This window comes from Vigna umbellata, chromosome 4 (assembly GCF_029865625.1).
Source record: "Vigna umbellata cultivar VRB3 chromosome 4, Vumbellata_1.0, whole genome shotgun sequence".
NCBI classification, from domain to species: domain Eukaryota; kingdom Viridiplantae; phylum Streptophyta; class Magnoliopsida; order Fabales; family Fabaceae; genus Vigna; species Vigna umbellata.
The window spans coordinates 10,310,437-10,326,446 of NC_142168.1; the positions used below are offsets into that span (position 1 = coordinate 10,310,437).

General features: G+C 31.2%; 1 protein-coding gene across 1 annotated transcript; it reads left to right on the plus strand.

Annotated features, from left to right (window-relative positions):
- Window positions 1-314: 314 nt before the first annotated feature.
- LOC124828361 (transcription factor MYB16-like) lies at window positions 315-3,897 on the plus strand. Its single transcript, XM_047301634.2, has 3 exons — window positions 315-827; window positions 912-1,041; window positions 2,409-3,897. The coding sequence occupies exons 1-3, from the start codon at window positions 503-505 to the stop codon at window positions 3,307-3,309; spliced, it is 1,356 nt and encodes a 451-aa protein (XP_047157590.2). The 5' UTR covers window positions 315-502; the 3' UTR covers window positions 3,310-3,897.
- Window positions 3,898-16,010: the final 12,113 nt, after the last annotated feature.

Here is a 16,010-nt window from a genome sequence, read left to right on the forward strand (position 1 = left end):
ATGGTAAGAGCTTACGAAAGCTGATATGAGGTACGTGAGATGTTTTTGGTGTTGGTCCCCATGAAAGGTTTTATCCGAGAAGGTTTCACACCAACGGAACAAACATTTCAGAAAATATAAACGATAAAGAAGTGTGTATTAATTTGATTATAGTTTATTCGAAAATATATATATATATACACACTATGGAAGTCATTGGTGAAGATTAAAAAGAAGGTCCACATACGCAAAGTCTCCACCCGTGTAAATAATTAAAACTCGTCCTTAGCAACGCCATAAATTCTGAGTAACGTGTCTCTAAAAGAAAAGTGGTGTGGCAATAATAACTCAGTAGCTCGAAGCTGTCAATAGGTTTAAAATTCTACCCCATACGCTATGAAAAGACAACGGAACCACTCAATTTTCATTACTCTCTCCATAAAGACTCACAAATGATGCATCCTACAGCATTCAATTGTAGGTGATGTGAAGGGTATTCTCGTCGTCATCGTAATATACATACATGCACACTCCTCCTCATCATCAACTTAGTTTCTTATCTCATATATTTATGCCGCTGACCTTTCTTCTTTCTTCATTATCTCTTTTACAACTCCAATTCCTTATCTTTCTCTTTCTCTCTCTCTCTCTCTCTCTTTCACCCTTTTTCCCACAGTGTCTGCTTCTTCTCTATACAAAACCACTTCTTCCAAAAATGGGACGATCACCATGCTGTGACAAGGTGGGGCTAAAGAAAGGGCCATGGACTCCAGAGGAAGATCAGAAGCTCTTGGCATATATTGAAGAACATGGCCATGGAAGCTGGCGTGCTTTGCCAGCAAAAGCTGGTAATCTTGTGTATATGTTGATGTGTGTGTATATGAATTAGAATAAAGCTTGTAGTTCACTGTACTGGGATGATATGTGTTCAGGACTTGAGAGGTGTGGCAAGAGCTGCAGATTGAGATGGACTAATTATCTAAGGCCTGATATTAAGAGGGGAAAGTTCAGTATGCAGGAAGAACAAACCATCATTCAACTCCACGCACTCTTAGGGAACAGGTTTTGTATATCTCGATAAAACTTATTTAAATTTCTGTGTCAGTGTTCCTAAAGGTTTTTTGGTGTAGTTGTTTTCTGCGTCAATGAGTTTGAGGAAATCAAGAAAAACAAATAGAGGAGAGAGATTCTTAATAGCAGTATCTCATAACCCCTAAGTTTTCTTGGTATCGCAGAATTTCTCTGTCTTCACATGTGACAAGTTTCAGGTGTTTGTGCTGGGTGTTTTACTGGGATTTTCATTGATTATTTTCACTATTTTAGTCGTATGATTCTTCTATATATGAGTACTGGATTTATGAACTCTCATGAGATTTATTTCTTTTTATTTTTTAGTGAGAAACAGTTATGTATATGTACCCACACCACACATATTTTGATTTTTGAAAATTACAGTAGAATTATGATACTACTGTTTGAATTCTTATACCCTCCATATATATATGCTATTAGACAATAACTCAGTACATGTTTCAACCATTTTTCAAGTTGGAGATATAATTTCTTTGCTTTTCCAACTCCTTTGTTGTTCAGAATGTCTTAAATGCGAGTGTATCTCAATCTCCATAACCACATATACTATCTCACATATGCAACACAGATAACTTTATTTGTGCCCTCTGTCATCCTCATAAATTTACTTCCTGACACCCAATATAGTTTATTCAATATGGTCCTTAAACGCAACAAAAGGATTTTCTTCCTCACCAAGCTAAATCAATGATCCATGAATGTCATTTCTAAATTGGACATCTCACACCTTTTCTAGGTGTCACATTACATATATAACTATATAATATTAACTAAACAAAAATTGCAATATTCGTTAGTGACAGAAAATATACAACTGATGAAATATTAAAATAATTTCAGTATAGTTTTTATTTTATAAATTTAATATTCACAGAAATTATCCATGAAAATCTGGTTCTATACTTTGCACCTATAATCCTCTGGAGCACACAATATTCTCAATCACACTATAGCCTCTTCATCTATTTCTAATTTCTATTCTCTCTTTATCATTTGGCTTGCTCTTTCTTATATGCCTCTCCTTTTACGTTATCCTTCTTGCTAGAGAGGTAGGAGGGTTCGAGAAATATAATCTGATAAGAGGAGAAATATAGCTAAAAATAATAAGTATTCATAGAATATTTGTGGTATATAGACAGAGAACAAAAGATAACAGTAGAACTGTCGAACATGTTCATATATATATATATATATATATATATATATATATATATATATATATATATATATATATATATATATATATCATTGTTATTTATGTAAGTTCATGGATGATTCTAGGGCTTTCGTTTATTTGTATGACATGTTAATATGTTAGTATTGTGAACATGTCTCAGGTGGTCGGCAATAGCAACACATTTGCCAAAGAGAACAGATAATGAGATAAAGAACTACTGGAACACGCATCTGAAGAAAAGGTTAGACAAAATGGGAATTGATCCGGTGACTCACAAGCCCAAGAACGATGCCATTCTCTCCACCGAGGGCCATTCCAAGAGTGCATCCAACCTAAGCCACATGGCTCAGTGGGAGAGTGCCAGACTCGAAGCAGAAGCAAGATTGGTCAGAGAATCAAAACTACGTACCTCACATTCATCATCACCCTCATTGCAGCATTCTCTAATTGGCACTTCTGCATCATCATCATCGTCTTCAGCTCCACTGTTACCCTCTTCAACACGTTCTCTTGATCACGCTTGGAACAATGGTAGTAGTACTAGTACGGTTGCAACGAGGGTCAGTGAGTCCCCCACTTCTACCTTATCTGAGAACAATGCACCGGCAGTTATGACTAGTGTGATTGAGTTTGTTGGTTCTTCTGAGAGAGCGATGGTGAAGGAAGAAGGAGAGCGAGAGTGGAACAAAGGTTTTCATGAAAGCTCCACCCATTTGGGAGAATACAAAGATGGCATGGAGAATTCCATGCCCTTCACGTCTAGTCTGCATGAGTTGACAGTGACCATGGCAACCACGTGGGGTTCCGGCACTACCAGTGCACATGAACATGGACATGTTTCTGAGGAGGGATTCACCAACCTTTTGCTGAATTCTAATTCCGATCACCGGAGTTTGTCGCCGGAGGGTGGTGGAGAGTCTAATAATAATTGTCTCGGTAATGGTAGCGATGGTCATAACAATGGTAACGATAACGAGTTATACGAAGATAACAAGATCTATTGGAACAACATTCTTAATTTGATGAACTGTTCTTCCCCTTCGACTTCACCCATGTTCTGATCGAGTTGCATTGGAACGGGAAGGTAAATAAATCCTTTGCTGAATTTGATCAAAACATGTCTTAAACTTGTGTACCATTTCTGTTATTAGATGTTATGAATATGTGGGGTCTGGTTTGAAATTTACATAGTATGAAATTAATACAAAATTTCAACACCACAAGAGACCAAAAGGAGGGTCCATTCTAGTGTTGGGATTGCTTCAATTGCTGCATCCATCAGACCAAACCAAGGGCTATTGATTTTCTTCAGTGTTGGCATTAGAAGGGAACATATGAACAGAAGAAAGTGTTGGTTTCCAACAGTATGGTTGTATTTTTCTGTCAATGCTTTCACATAGAAAATTGTGTGTCGCTTCCCTACATCATTAAATGTTCATATTATTAAATTGTTTTTTAATATTTGACTTGATTTTTACGTTTGTTTAATTCGTGGTTGAGGATATATATGTTTGATGATAATGGAAGCTAGGTTAGTGTGGTTGAATTAATGACTTTTACTCCTTGGTAATTTCTTTTCCTTGAAATTGTATACGAGAAATATCCAATAATAGAAGTATTTAGTATGGACTTTATCGGTGTTGGTTTTATGTCGCAATCTAACCATTCAAAATTTTTTATTCATTGTATTTATTAGGGTTCCTCTCTACTCCTTTGCTTTGCTGTCATGTGTTATATCAAGCCGAAAACCACAATACCAGCTTCAATTATTTTGGTTCATTTAAATTTATGAGAGCTTTTTTTTTATCTGAACTGCTCCAGAAGAAAACAAATTTTAAAATTGGGTCCTGAACATTTGTCTTAGTTAAAATCGTCTACATCATCTCCTGAGTAACATGAGCAACTTTTTCTCTACATTTTTTTGAGAAATCACATAAATAAATGAATGAATAAAGATATTTTAACATTTAAGAATATTTTGAAACTGTTATTTTTTCACTGATTCATTATTTATTTATTATTATATTGACATCCTATTTTTGATGAAAAAATAACAAATGTATTTTATCAAAATATTGTCAAAAAAATCTATATTAACATTTCATAGATAAGTTATTATTTTACTATAGTAACAATAAGTAAAGAGTTAATACAAAATAAATAATAAAATGAAAATTAAGAGAATAGTATAAAAATACCAATAGTTATTTTCGTTCCTTTTCTTTATCATGTTGACTTAGGTTATAATTTTTGTATTGTTTTCTTTATTTCATGTGTTTTTACTTGTTGCTGTTCAGTCAATTCTTCAACGTAGACGTCGAAGGTGGATTGAAAATATATTCATCAATGTGAAATATAGTATTCCATTGAAAAAAATATTAAAGAAAAGATTTTCAAATTTTGTTTCATGATATCACCAAATCCTAATTGATTTCATTTAAAGAAGATTAAGCAAACTTAAAATATAGCAACATTGATAAGCGTGTATGTAATGTGTAGGGAAAAAATATTTACTATTAACTTAAAAGTTGAAACTATGAAATATCTTAATTGAAATCCTTAACAAGTAATTAATGGATGAAGTGGTAATATTGGAAAGAAAAATAAAAGTTTTTCAAAGGGTGTGATAATAAATAGAGTTTTATTTCTAGTATCTTTTGTAAATAGTTTCCACAATCAATCAGTCAGAACTTATAATAAAATTTAAAATGTTTTCAATCTTGTAAAATGAGTAAATTTTACTTTCTTTTTGCGGTATGTAGAAAGAAAACCTTTGTCTCTAGCTACTTTAAAATTAGAAATAATTGTTTATAATTTCAAGATTATTTGACAATCGAATTTTCAATAATAATATAAGCGATACCGATAATATTTATGGCACAGTATAAGCCTTAAATGTTTTTTCAAGGCTAATTTTTTACTAAAAGCTTGAATAATTTCTATTTATTTTAAAAAAAAATTACATCAATATGAAAATTAAATTGTTCAGGTGTAATGTGAGATGGGCTTCTGCCTACATTATAAGATGGGCTTCTTCTTTAAATGGGTGAAGGCGGCTTCTTCCTGCATCTCTATAAGTTCTTCTTGCACCTCTACACACTTAAAAGTTCCAATTTTACATTATTTTCATTTTCAGTTCCAAAATATACAATCTACAATAAAAACAAATATAGTAGATTTTAGATTCTACTTTACAGAATACAAAGATTACATTTTGAAATGTATGATCCAGAATACAAAGATTACATTTTGAAGTGTTTGATCCTGAATACAAAATTCATAATCCAAATTATACATTCGGAAATACAAAGTAAAAAATACATTTCACAATGTGAAATCTGAAACATCTTTTTGAGGAAGAAGATGAATGGGGGAGAGACCGACGAAGGAAGAAAGTGATGAGTGGAATGAAAGTGAAGGAAGAAGATGGGAACACCGGTAGAGGTGGAGGAGGAAGAGGAAGAGGGGTGCTCCCATGGAAGAGGAAAAAGATAAAGATTAATTTGGCCTATGTTGGGAACATGCTTCTTCTGTAAGTTCGAGAATATTTCTTTCAGCATTGCAATTATAGAAAATCTAAAATACTTGTAAACTGAACCACTTCACAAAAATGTAACTGAACCGAACTGTTTCAATGCAATTTTGTTGATATTATTTTATCCGAAAGGTTCAATTGTCATCATTAAGTTAGATTCAATTTTGGATAGATTCAGTTTACAATTTTATTCAGACCAACCCATACATCATGGCCACCTTAGAAGAGCTTCTGGTCATACACCATCTCGAACACTTAGGCAGAGATGAAGATAAAAAATAGACACATGTTCATTTACTGCAACGTACTTTGTGATTGGGTTGAATTGCCTTTCTTTTTCCCTTTACTATTAATATTCTATGGACGGAAAACTTGGGAGAAAGGTAAAGAAATAACAGCAAACTAGCAGAAAAACTACCATCTTCTGATTCCAGGTGTTGGGTCTATGAAAAGAAATACATCATCAATAAAACCTGAGTCCAACTTCCCCCTATTCTTTATCCAAAATTTTTATCTAAAACCTTAAAAACAATAGATTAATGAATCATCTTTATAAAATGTTCTATCCAGATTACATTACAGATGCGTAAGAGAACTTGTGACAATGAAACATAATCATTCACACTGCCAAAACATAATCTCAAAATTCCAAAGCCTTTTTAAGCACTTTCAGATTGGGATTCCATAGGTAAATGGCAATGGGGGCATCGCAAGAGGGCAAAATTGACATAAAACACATCCTATGCCACCCGTCTTGCGGATTTCCATGTCCATTCAACTGAAAAAATCCTTTGAGTAAGAAGGCAGACAAACAAAACCATAAGCTAAAGCTCAATTTTGTATTAAACTTTAAAACAGAATACTTTGTTTCCCATTATGATTAAAAAAGAAAACTCAAATAACAAACAAAAGGGTTCAACAAGCACCACAATAACTCAATGGAAAAGACCCCTTTAGTAGCATGCAACACAGGCACAGAACATGATTGGTCCAACTTCAATCAACCTATAACCCTTTGAGAATTAAAATCCAAACATGGTGCTTATGTACGGGCGATACAGGCAGCTCAAACATTTGAAGTCAGTTCTGCAAAGCGGTGCCCGAAATTCATTGTTGCACATCAATTAGGCAACTGGTGATATTAAACCCTCACAGAGCCTTAGTACCAGTGCAGTGAAGATAATGGAAAACAGAACCACCAAATCAAAAATCGCTAACATTCAAATCACATAAAATAAAGAAAAAATTAGAAAATCAAAGAAAAAAAAACTGAAAAAAAAATGTCCCGATGCAACATATGCATACAGTAGAACAGATCGTTGAAAACAGACATTATTCTCAAAAAATAAGAAAATATCATCAAATCAAATGCTGAAACTGCATAACTTTAGTACTTTAGAAGTGAAACACCAAGAAGTAGGTCATTTACCGCAACCAGGAGCGGCTACGGAGCAAATAAACAAGTTCGTGTGACATAACGTCATGACGTCGAGAAACAGGGTTTCAATTTATAGGAGCGAGGGAAAGTAAGTTAGGGCATCGCATGGAACCCACCCAAGATGCATTTGGGTCCGAGAAAAAGATCAACGGTTGATAAGGTTTGATGATGGAATTCACTTATCATTTACCGAGGACACGTGCTTTTCTAATTTTATTGATGAAATCAGCGGCTCAGATTGGACGTAGGGAAAATTGTACTAGAGCATGTTTTCTTATTAGTTAATATATCGGTTCTTGTATGGTATATATGTTAAGAAAAATAATTTGATACGTTTTTGTATTGAAATTAATTTATTAATGTGGTATTTATTATAAAATTACATAAAATAAAAAATAGATTAAATCCCAAACTGTTATAAATGATAAGTTTTGACTTTTATAAAAATCATGCCAATAAAAAATTATAGTTGTTAGATAATCTACACTTTAAATACATGTCTATTAAACCCTTTAAACAGTAATAACAATTTTCAAATGATACTCTTAAAAACAAGTTTTATATTACTGATGACCTGTTCAATTATATATACTGCTATTTTTTTTATAAAAAACAGAAAACATTTTGGGAAAGCAATCCAAAAAAGTGACTTCAAATATAATCGTACATTCAACTTTTTTAATTCATTAGCGTCAGTTTAGTGGATCATTAAATTTTAGCTTAGTACAATTGTTATACATCACACAAAAAAAAAAGGTTCTTTAGTCCTGAAAATTAAAGTGATCTAAAAAAAAGGAATGTTTGATTTGTTCTCTCTTTCTTTTCAAATAAAAAATAAAAAAGTCATATGGTTAGAAAACACGATTTCACGTATCCACATCCAAAAATCAAATGATTACGATAACAAGATAAAAATTACGATGACAAGAATAAAGAGAACATGCAAAAACTAGTAATTGATTTTATATTTCATCCTTCCCACACAAATATTATATAACTTTTATTGTACATAAAATTAAAAAATATAGAAAATTAAAAAAACTATTAATAAAAACTCTTACTGCAAAAGTTTTTTCAAATTATTAATCCTAAATAACGTTACTTATAAAAATATCTTTAAATTTACACTAATGTTGTATGGATATTAGAGATGTGTATGTGTTTTTTCAAACTTGTATTTCTCTCTATAGTTTTTTTTTATATTTTTATGGATATTTTAGATATATACGTGATTTCTTAAATATTTATTTATGCGTGTATTTTTTATATGTTTGTAGATATGAGATGTATATGTGATTTTTTAAACATATAAGAGAACTTAAAATAAATACATGATTTCTAAATCTTTATACAAACTAAAGGCGAATGCATTTCCTTATACATTTGTAAAGACTAACAATAGTATGATTCATAAATTTTTGTTATGCGAATATATAATTGATATTCCTTCGTAAATACTCATACTTATTACTTTATTTTTATAATTTTAAAATTTATTTACTGAATTTAGTATTAAAGAATCTTTTATAGATAAATTTTCATTGTGCTTCAACTCTCAATAATACTTGTTAGCAACTTTAAAACTACTCGGATAACGTTACCTGTCCACATGACCATACTTAGGACCCTGATAAAAAAACATTATATTTCACATTCAAAATATCACTTAGAATATGCATAAAAACATTATAAATGATGCTTTATTTTAGAATAAAAAAGTTAATATGTATATATTATGTTTCCTTCTTATAAATCTCACGTGGTTTTAGATAATAATATAATGTTTATGTATTGTAATTTTTAGAATTTTAAGTCTAAATAAAACATATATAAAATTACAATTAATCTCTTTAATGACAATCAAACATATGTTTACATAGGTTTAATATAAACAATAACACCAAAAGTACATCAAATAAAACATTTGAGAAATTTACGCCCTTTAACACTATTAATTATCTATATAAAAAAATACCCTAGAGAATTATCAAAAATATCCGGTCTAATGTCATAATTTTTTGGTTTTTTAGGCATTTACCCTTTTATCATCTAAATTTCCCGTTCTCTTCCACGTAAATTGATTGTTTCCTCTTATTCTTCCTACATTACTTGTTCAATCATTCATCTTCTTATTCAGTCTCAACTTCTTCTTCTTCAAAGTTTGTTCTTCTTCTGCATTAGAATGTTAGGTTTTCTTCAACCACATTTCTTTTTGTCTCATGGTTATGAAAGAAGTTGTTTCAGGCAGTTATTTTGTTGTCCTTCTTAGATTTATCTTTTAGTTTTCATAGTATGGGTTTTTAGTTATTACTTAAACGGGATGACCAGATTCGGGTGGGTTAATGAGATGAATGGATTGACGGGATTCTCGGAATGGACGAGCTGGAAGGGATGGTCAAGCTAGTTGGGACGATTGGGATGAACATGATCATCAGAATGGATGGGTTGGTCGGGATGGAGGGAATGGACCAAGTTGATTAGATGGTTGGGATGGATAGGATGATCGATCTTCCTGTGTTGGCTTAGACACTAGGATGGACGAGATGGTTGGGCTAACAAAAATGACTAGGATGGATGGATTGACGGGATGGCTAAACTGAGGGGATGGTCAAGTTAGCTGGGATGGCATGACTGACAGGGATGACCGAGATGGATAGACTGATCGATATTGAAAGGATTGACCAGGCTGATTTGATGGTCAGGATGGACGAGACAATCAATTTGGCTGAGCTGGCCTTGATTTTCAAGATGGACGTGATGATCGTGCTAACGTGATGGCTAGGCTCACATTGATGGATCAGATGCAAGGGATGGAGCAGATGGACTATGTTGACAAGATGACCAAAATGGATGATTGATCGATCTGGCCGGGCTGGATGAGATGGACTGGGTGGTCGAGTTGGCTACGATGGACAATATGCCCAAGATGAACTTGATAGACAGACTAATGGGATGATCGTGCTGGATAGGTTGGTCGATCTGGCCAGGTTGGCCTGTATGGCCAAACTGACGGGATGTTCAGGCTAGACAGACTGCGTGATGGTCATGTTGACAGACTGACGCGAGATGGACAAGCTTGTCGATCTGGCCAGGATGGACTAGATGGTCGAGTTGATGGGATGGAAGGATTGACTAATCTAGTGTGATGGTTAGGCTATGCGAGTTGTTCGGGTTGATTGGGATGGACATATTAGCCAGGATGGATGGGCTGGCTCGCCGAGCCTAATCCTTTTTACCATTCCTACTTAAAAAAAGGAAAAAGAGAAAAAAAGGCTTGTGCATATGCATAGGTCAAGAGACTAGTTTCCTATAAAACTATTTGCTTCCATTTCAAAGTAGGATACCAAATAGCAATAAACACACAATGATAAGTTAACTATTCCACAAAAAGTTTATATTAAGTATCATTATTATATCAACTGACTATTTAATTAAACGCATAATAATTAAAATCAATATATGACTCATTGCATTTGAAGCAAACCAAAGGTTATTCATATCATGAAAAAATATATATAATGTTTGTATGCTTTTAAAAGACTATAATTAAGTTGAAACTTATGTATTAACATTTATCATAATATTTGATCTCTTTAGGAACCTACCTCAATTATATATATCACATTTAACAACTTCCTATGTCAAATATATCTTGTTGTGTTAATGACTATTTACTCACAACTTCATGTCAAAAAACTGTATCCATTCTTACTACATGATACTTTTTTATTTATTATTTTTCTAAGACAACGCAATATTATAACATCAATATATTTTCAAATCATCTAACTTAATACATATGGAACGCATCAATAAGTTAATAATATATTCATGACAAATATATATATATATATATATATATATATATATATATATATATATATATTACAATAATACTTATTTACTTATAATATCAAATTTAATCTTAAACGTATCATTCATACTATAATATATTTATTAAACACTTTTTGATACAGATCCACATTATCTATTAAGTTTGTCACACAAGGAGTAAGGAAATCTTTCATATTCAACTAAAGTAATTAACCACCATTAGTTTAAATAAAAAGGAGCTTAACTATAGAATAGTTGAGGATGTTGTTTGAGTTATTTCAAAATGGTTTAAGTAATAATTATATCACTTAAGTGAAAACACGATCCCTTGAGTAATACCTTAAAAGAGAATTAGTGTGACATATTACACGCTTAAGGGACAAACAAAGGTTTGAGCATCTAACATTTTAATGCATAGAGAATAAATATTGACTCTCTTCATTGTTCAAGTGTTGTACCATCACGTGAGTGATTTTGGTTAGTGCATTAAGCACCTCAATTCTAAATTCTTCTCATAAAATTTGCCACTTCATTACTCAAATAATCAACTAAAGCTTAAGCAATACAACTTCTTAGAGAAAGAAAATTGTTTCGACATTTTTCTTATTCAATCCTCAAGTAGTAACTTGAGCAAGAAGCTTTATTCTTAAATAAGTTAAAAACATTTAAACAATAATACTTTGTACTTATAATAAATATGATTGATTCTATGCATAAAAGATAAAATCAACATATCTCAATAATATGTTATATAATCTAATTTTACCAATTCTATTAATTCTAACAAGTTTTATTAATTCCACGTGATATATTATAATCAAAATCACGTCTCTAATTGAAAATACTTTTCTACTGTATTAAACTCATCCAACAAAATCCAACACATTGATATAAAATTTATCATTAAGCTAACCACATTAACCTATGATTGTAATTATAATATAAATAAGCTCCTTTACTTGATAGTTATATACTTCTCAAAAAACAATAGCTTCAATTGTTACTAAGAACAAAAAATGCACCAAAATCTCCATAAACCATAGGCTACACTGCTTAATCAAAGAAAAACTTGATAAAGAGCTATACCAACTAAGAGAATAAAATTGATTGAATTTACCTATGATATTCACATATATAACAAAATGAAAATGAAAAAAAGATTTACAATAGAAAAGAAACTCACTTAAAAGCTAACTTGAATAGAAAAAAAATTGGTTTAGATAGAGTCATCTTTTAACTAATGATATTTTTAGATAACAACTTGAAAATCTTCGATAAAATAAATTTAAAAAGATAATGAAATTTTAGAAAAACAAATAAATAAATATTAAAAACCTTACCTACCGATTGTAAAAGTAAAATGGAAGTTGTTTTTGTCATGTACATTAAATCGGGTCAGCAACAAGTGGCTTGACCTTAATTACTCGACTTAAGATATTTTCCTCCACAAGAATGTATAAGAAAAAAAATGAATATTTATAAATTAAAATTATTTCACATATAAATTAATTTATAAAAGTTGTTTGTGTAACTTTTCTAAGATTTTACCTTTTAATTTATATAATTAATTTTATTATTATTACTTTTTTTTTATATTTTTACGTCTTAACTTTCTTACAAAGAATTTGATTTAAATATAGCTTACTTGGTGACTACCATCAATATCCATCTCCGTAATTAGTCAACAGTCAATAGTCAAACCTCAAACTTCAAACTGTACTGTATCAAGAATATGGCTTATTTTTCTTATAACCAATCCATGAATTTTTATTTCTGGAGTTCAAATTATACCCCACATGTGGACCCTCTTAACTTCAGAAGATAAACCCATATTTGTACCAATCTTTTTTATTTTATTTTATTCGAATTTGTATTTAAAATAACTACACTAATATAAAAGGAAAGAAATACTTAATCATAATTTATATTAAATGAAAACATGCATTCTTTTTTACACCAATAATTTCATTTGTATTTCTAAATATGTCTATAAGAATGTTGATTTAATGAACATCACCTAAAATAAATAATAGATTGAGTGATAGTAATTTTAAATATACTGAATCCTAAATTTATAATTTTAAATATTTCAGATAAAAGACATTTTAAGTTTGTATTTTATTTTTTTTATATTTTTTTAATAGAATATTGTAGGGTTGGGTTAATTGTTTTTTTCTTATATGTTATTCTTCGGACAATCGTGATTTTTTTATTTATTTTGGAATTTCTATATTATATTTTTATGTTATATTTTTATGATGGTTGTTTTTATTTTATTTTTCTTTTTTCTCATAAAAAACACTTAAAAATATTTTAATTTTTTTTAATCAAACATTTTGTTTTCACCAGTAAGAATACACAAATGTTTTTTTAATATAAAATAATCTAAAACAAATGTTTAAATTGTTATTTGGAATGAAACTATCAGAAAAAACTTTGGATTGACAATAATTTTTTTATACAGTTCCACGTGTTTTTTTTTTCTTATTTTCTAGTGAACTAAAATATTGTAAAATGTAATTTTTTATAACTTTATTTTTTTTTCAATTCTTATTGCTCTAACAAATATTTTATATACGATAAAATACATCACACCACTAAGAGATGTTTGATGAATCAAAATAGATTAATTTAGAAAAAAAAATATGATCATATATTTTTTTATCATTGGCCATTATTTCAATTTTAGTTTAATCTTATTATGTCATGGGGCATTAATTAGTTGGCATGAATTTGGTCATTGTTTATTGGCTCTACTTTAAGGGTAAGTAAATGTCACAACTGATTTTTGTATTCAAAAGTTTATGTTCTCTTTCAATGATAGATAGATAAATAAAGTATAAAAAATGATGTATTGGATGAGTCATGACATGATTGATTTTTTTCCTATGGTCCCCTTATGTGTTATTGCTTAATACTGAATGGTGAATGTGACATAGCCATCTTCACTGGTCCCTTAAAGTTAGCACCGCATCCACATACATGCACATAACCTCCTTTTGTATTCTATCTTTGTGCCCACTGTTGTGGTGCATGCTGTGTCCATACTCATGCATGTTATGTGGTCCTCGTCATCCATCATAAACACTCATTATTTTGTAAAAACCCACCATCACAATTTCTACACTCTTTAGCTTACTCTCATTTTAAATCTTTAAGTTCTGTAAATTCTTCAAAGTATAATTCTTAAAAAATAATATCTACACAAATTATAATAATATTTAAATTATAACTAACAGAACAATGGACATATTTTAACCTCTACAATTTTATTATGTTTGCAAGATATTTTTTTTAACAATATAAAATTTTAAAATAATTATTGTAATATCTTATTCACTTTCTTTAATTCTAAGAAATTTCATGAACTTAGATATTTATTTGTAAAACACAAAGATTTAAAAGTAAAAATAGATTTTTTAAAATTACTTTTGTATCGAATGTTATATTTTTGTTATTTATTTTTCATTATTCTTAAACACATGTTTATAAGACTCAAATCTATATATAAGAAAAATGTTAATAATATAGCTTCGTTACCAGTTTGTTTAAAAAAACCTTCAAACTAAATATTTGTAACATCCTAAAAATATAGCAATAAACCATATAATAGAATATTAACAATTAATAGTAACTCAGATCAGTCTTAACATTAAAAGAACGTACGATTCTGGCCTAATGGCCTTACATAAACTTTCCAACTTAACTGTACAAGATAAGTTAAATTTGACCGAACGGTTTACAAAACCAACACCGAACGGTCATACAAAAGAAGGGAAAAGGTGATCGAACGACCACCTTACCAAAAACTACACTACTAACCGAACGTCTTACTGTTCGGTTTTAACTTCGACTTCGACCAAGTTCTCTTCTTCCAGCGCCTCTTCCAGTGGCGCGTCTCCTTCTGCTCACATCCACACGGATGATCATTGCAACGACAAGGACGGACGTACAAACAAGACAACACAAGGAAAAACACAGGGTAAGCTTATATAATTTAATTCATGCATCAATATACATAAAACAATCCAACACACAAGAGAAAATTCAAGTTATGTATCATACCAAGCCTATCACTAGACTGACCGTCCGGACTGTATGACATCTGTGTAGCTACGACGTTCGTGCACCCGGATGGTGTAGTAACTGGGATACACTCAACAGCTGCCACCCGAGGTTAGCCCTATCTGTCCAAAGTACCCCTAAGGACCAGGACCTCCTGCCGTTCCCACACATGACCTACCCCCATCTACATGAGGACGAGTATTCACGGAACATCAGGATGAATCGACAGCTTAGCATTACCACAATCATACTTTACCAACTTCAATTCTTCACTCAAGAGTCGCTCCTCCCCGGAACGCTCGTTCACATTCCACATCATATTATACCTCTCATATACTACTCATCTGTTATTATCCATCATTCTAACTTCATCTTTATCACCAATTTTACTAACCATAAAAACCGAACGTTCAGTCCTCACTCAGAATGAGGAAGAACACTAGGAACGAGACCAAGAAGTCGCCTGTTTCGGATTAGAATAAAACCGAAAGGGTTACTAATAGATTTAGGAATAGACCGAGTACAATCATATACCATAAGACGAACGTTATTTATAACGTGAATCAGTTGAATGAACTGACTCTCGTAAGTTCAAACCAATACTCAAGAATAAATCAAGTACGGGACTCTAGGCCGGAACCAATGAATGTAGACACGTCAAGACGCTAAAGAATCATATTTAGAATAATTCATATACAGAAACCTGATGCCGGTGAATGACCGAACACGGTAAAGGAGATTCTACTGAAATTGGACGAACGCTATTTCATCAAGATTGATTTACTATGAACGGGTACGAGCACTTGGTATAAGACCGAGTGCTACTCATCACAAGAGCTTGGTGTGAGACCGAGCAGTAATAAACTTCAATTAAAAGATTCATAAATAAG

What these genes read in the sequence shown, in the direction of transcription:
- LOC124828361 (XM_047301634.2), top strand. Translation starts at nt 503, where the DNA reads ATGCACACTCCTCCTCATCATCAACTTAGTTTCTTATCTCATATATTT. An exon ending in TGCTTTGCCAGCAAAAGCTG is followed by an intron (nt 828 to 911) that starts GTAATCTTGTGT and finishes ATATGTGTTCAG; the next exon opens with GACTTGAGAGGTGTGGCAAG. An exon ending in CACGCACTCTTAGGGAACAG is followed by an intron (nt 1,042 to 2,408) that starts GTTTTGTATATC and finishes AACATGTCTCAG; the next exon opens with GTGGTCGGCAATAGCAACAC.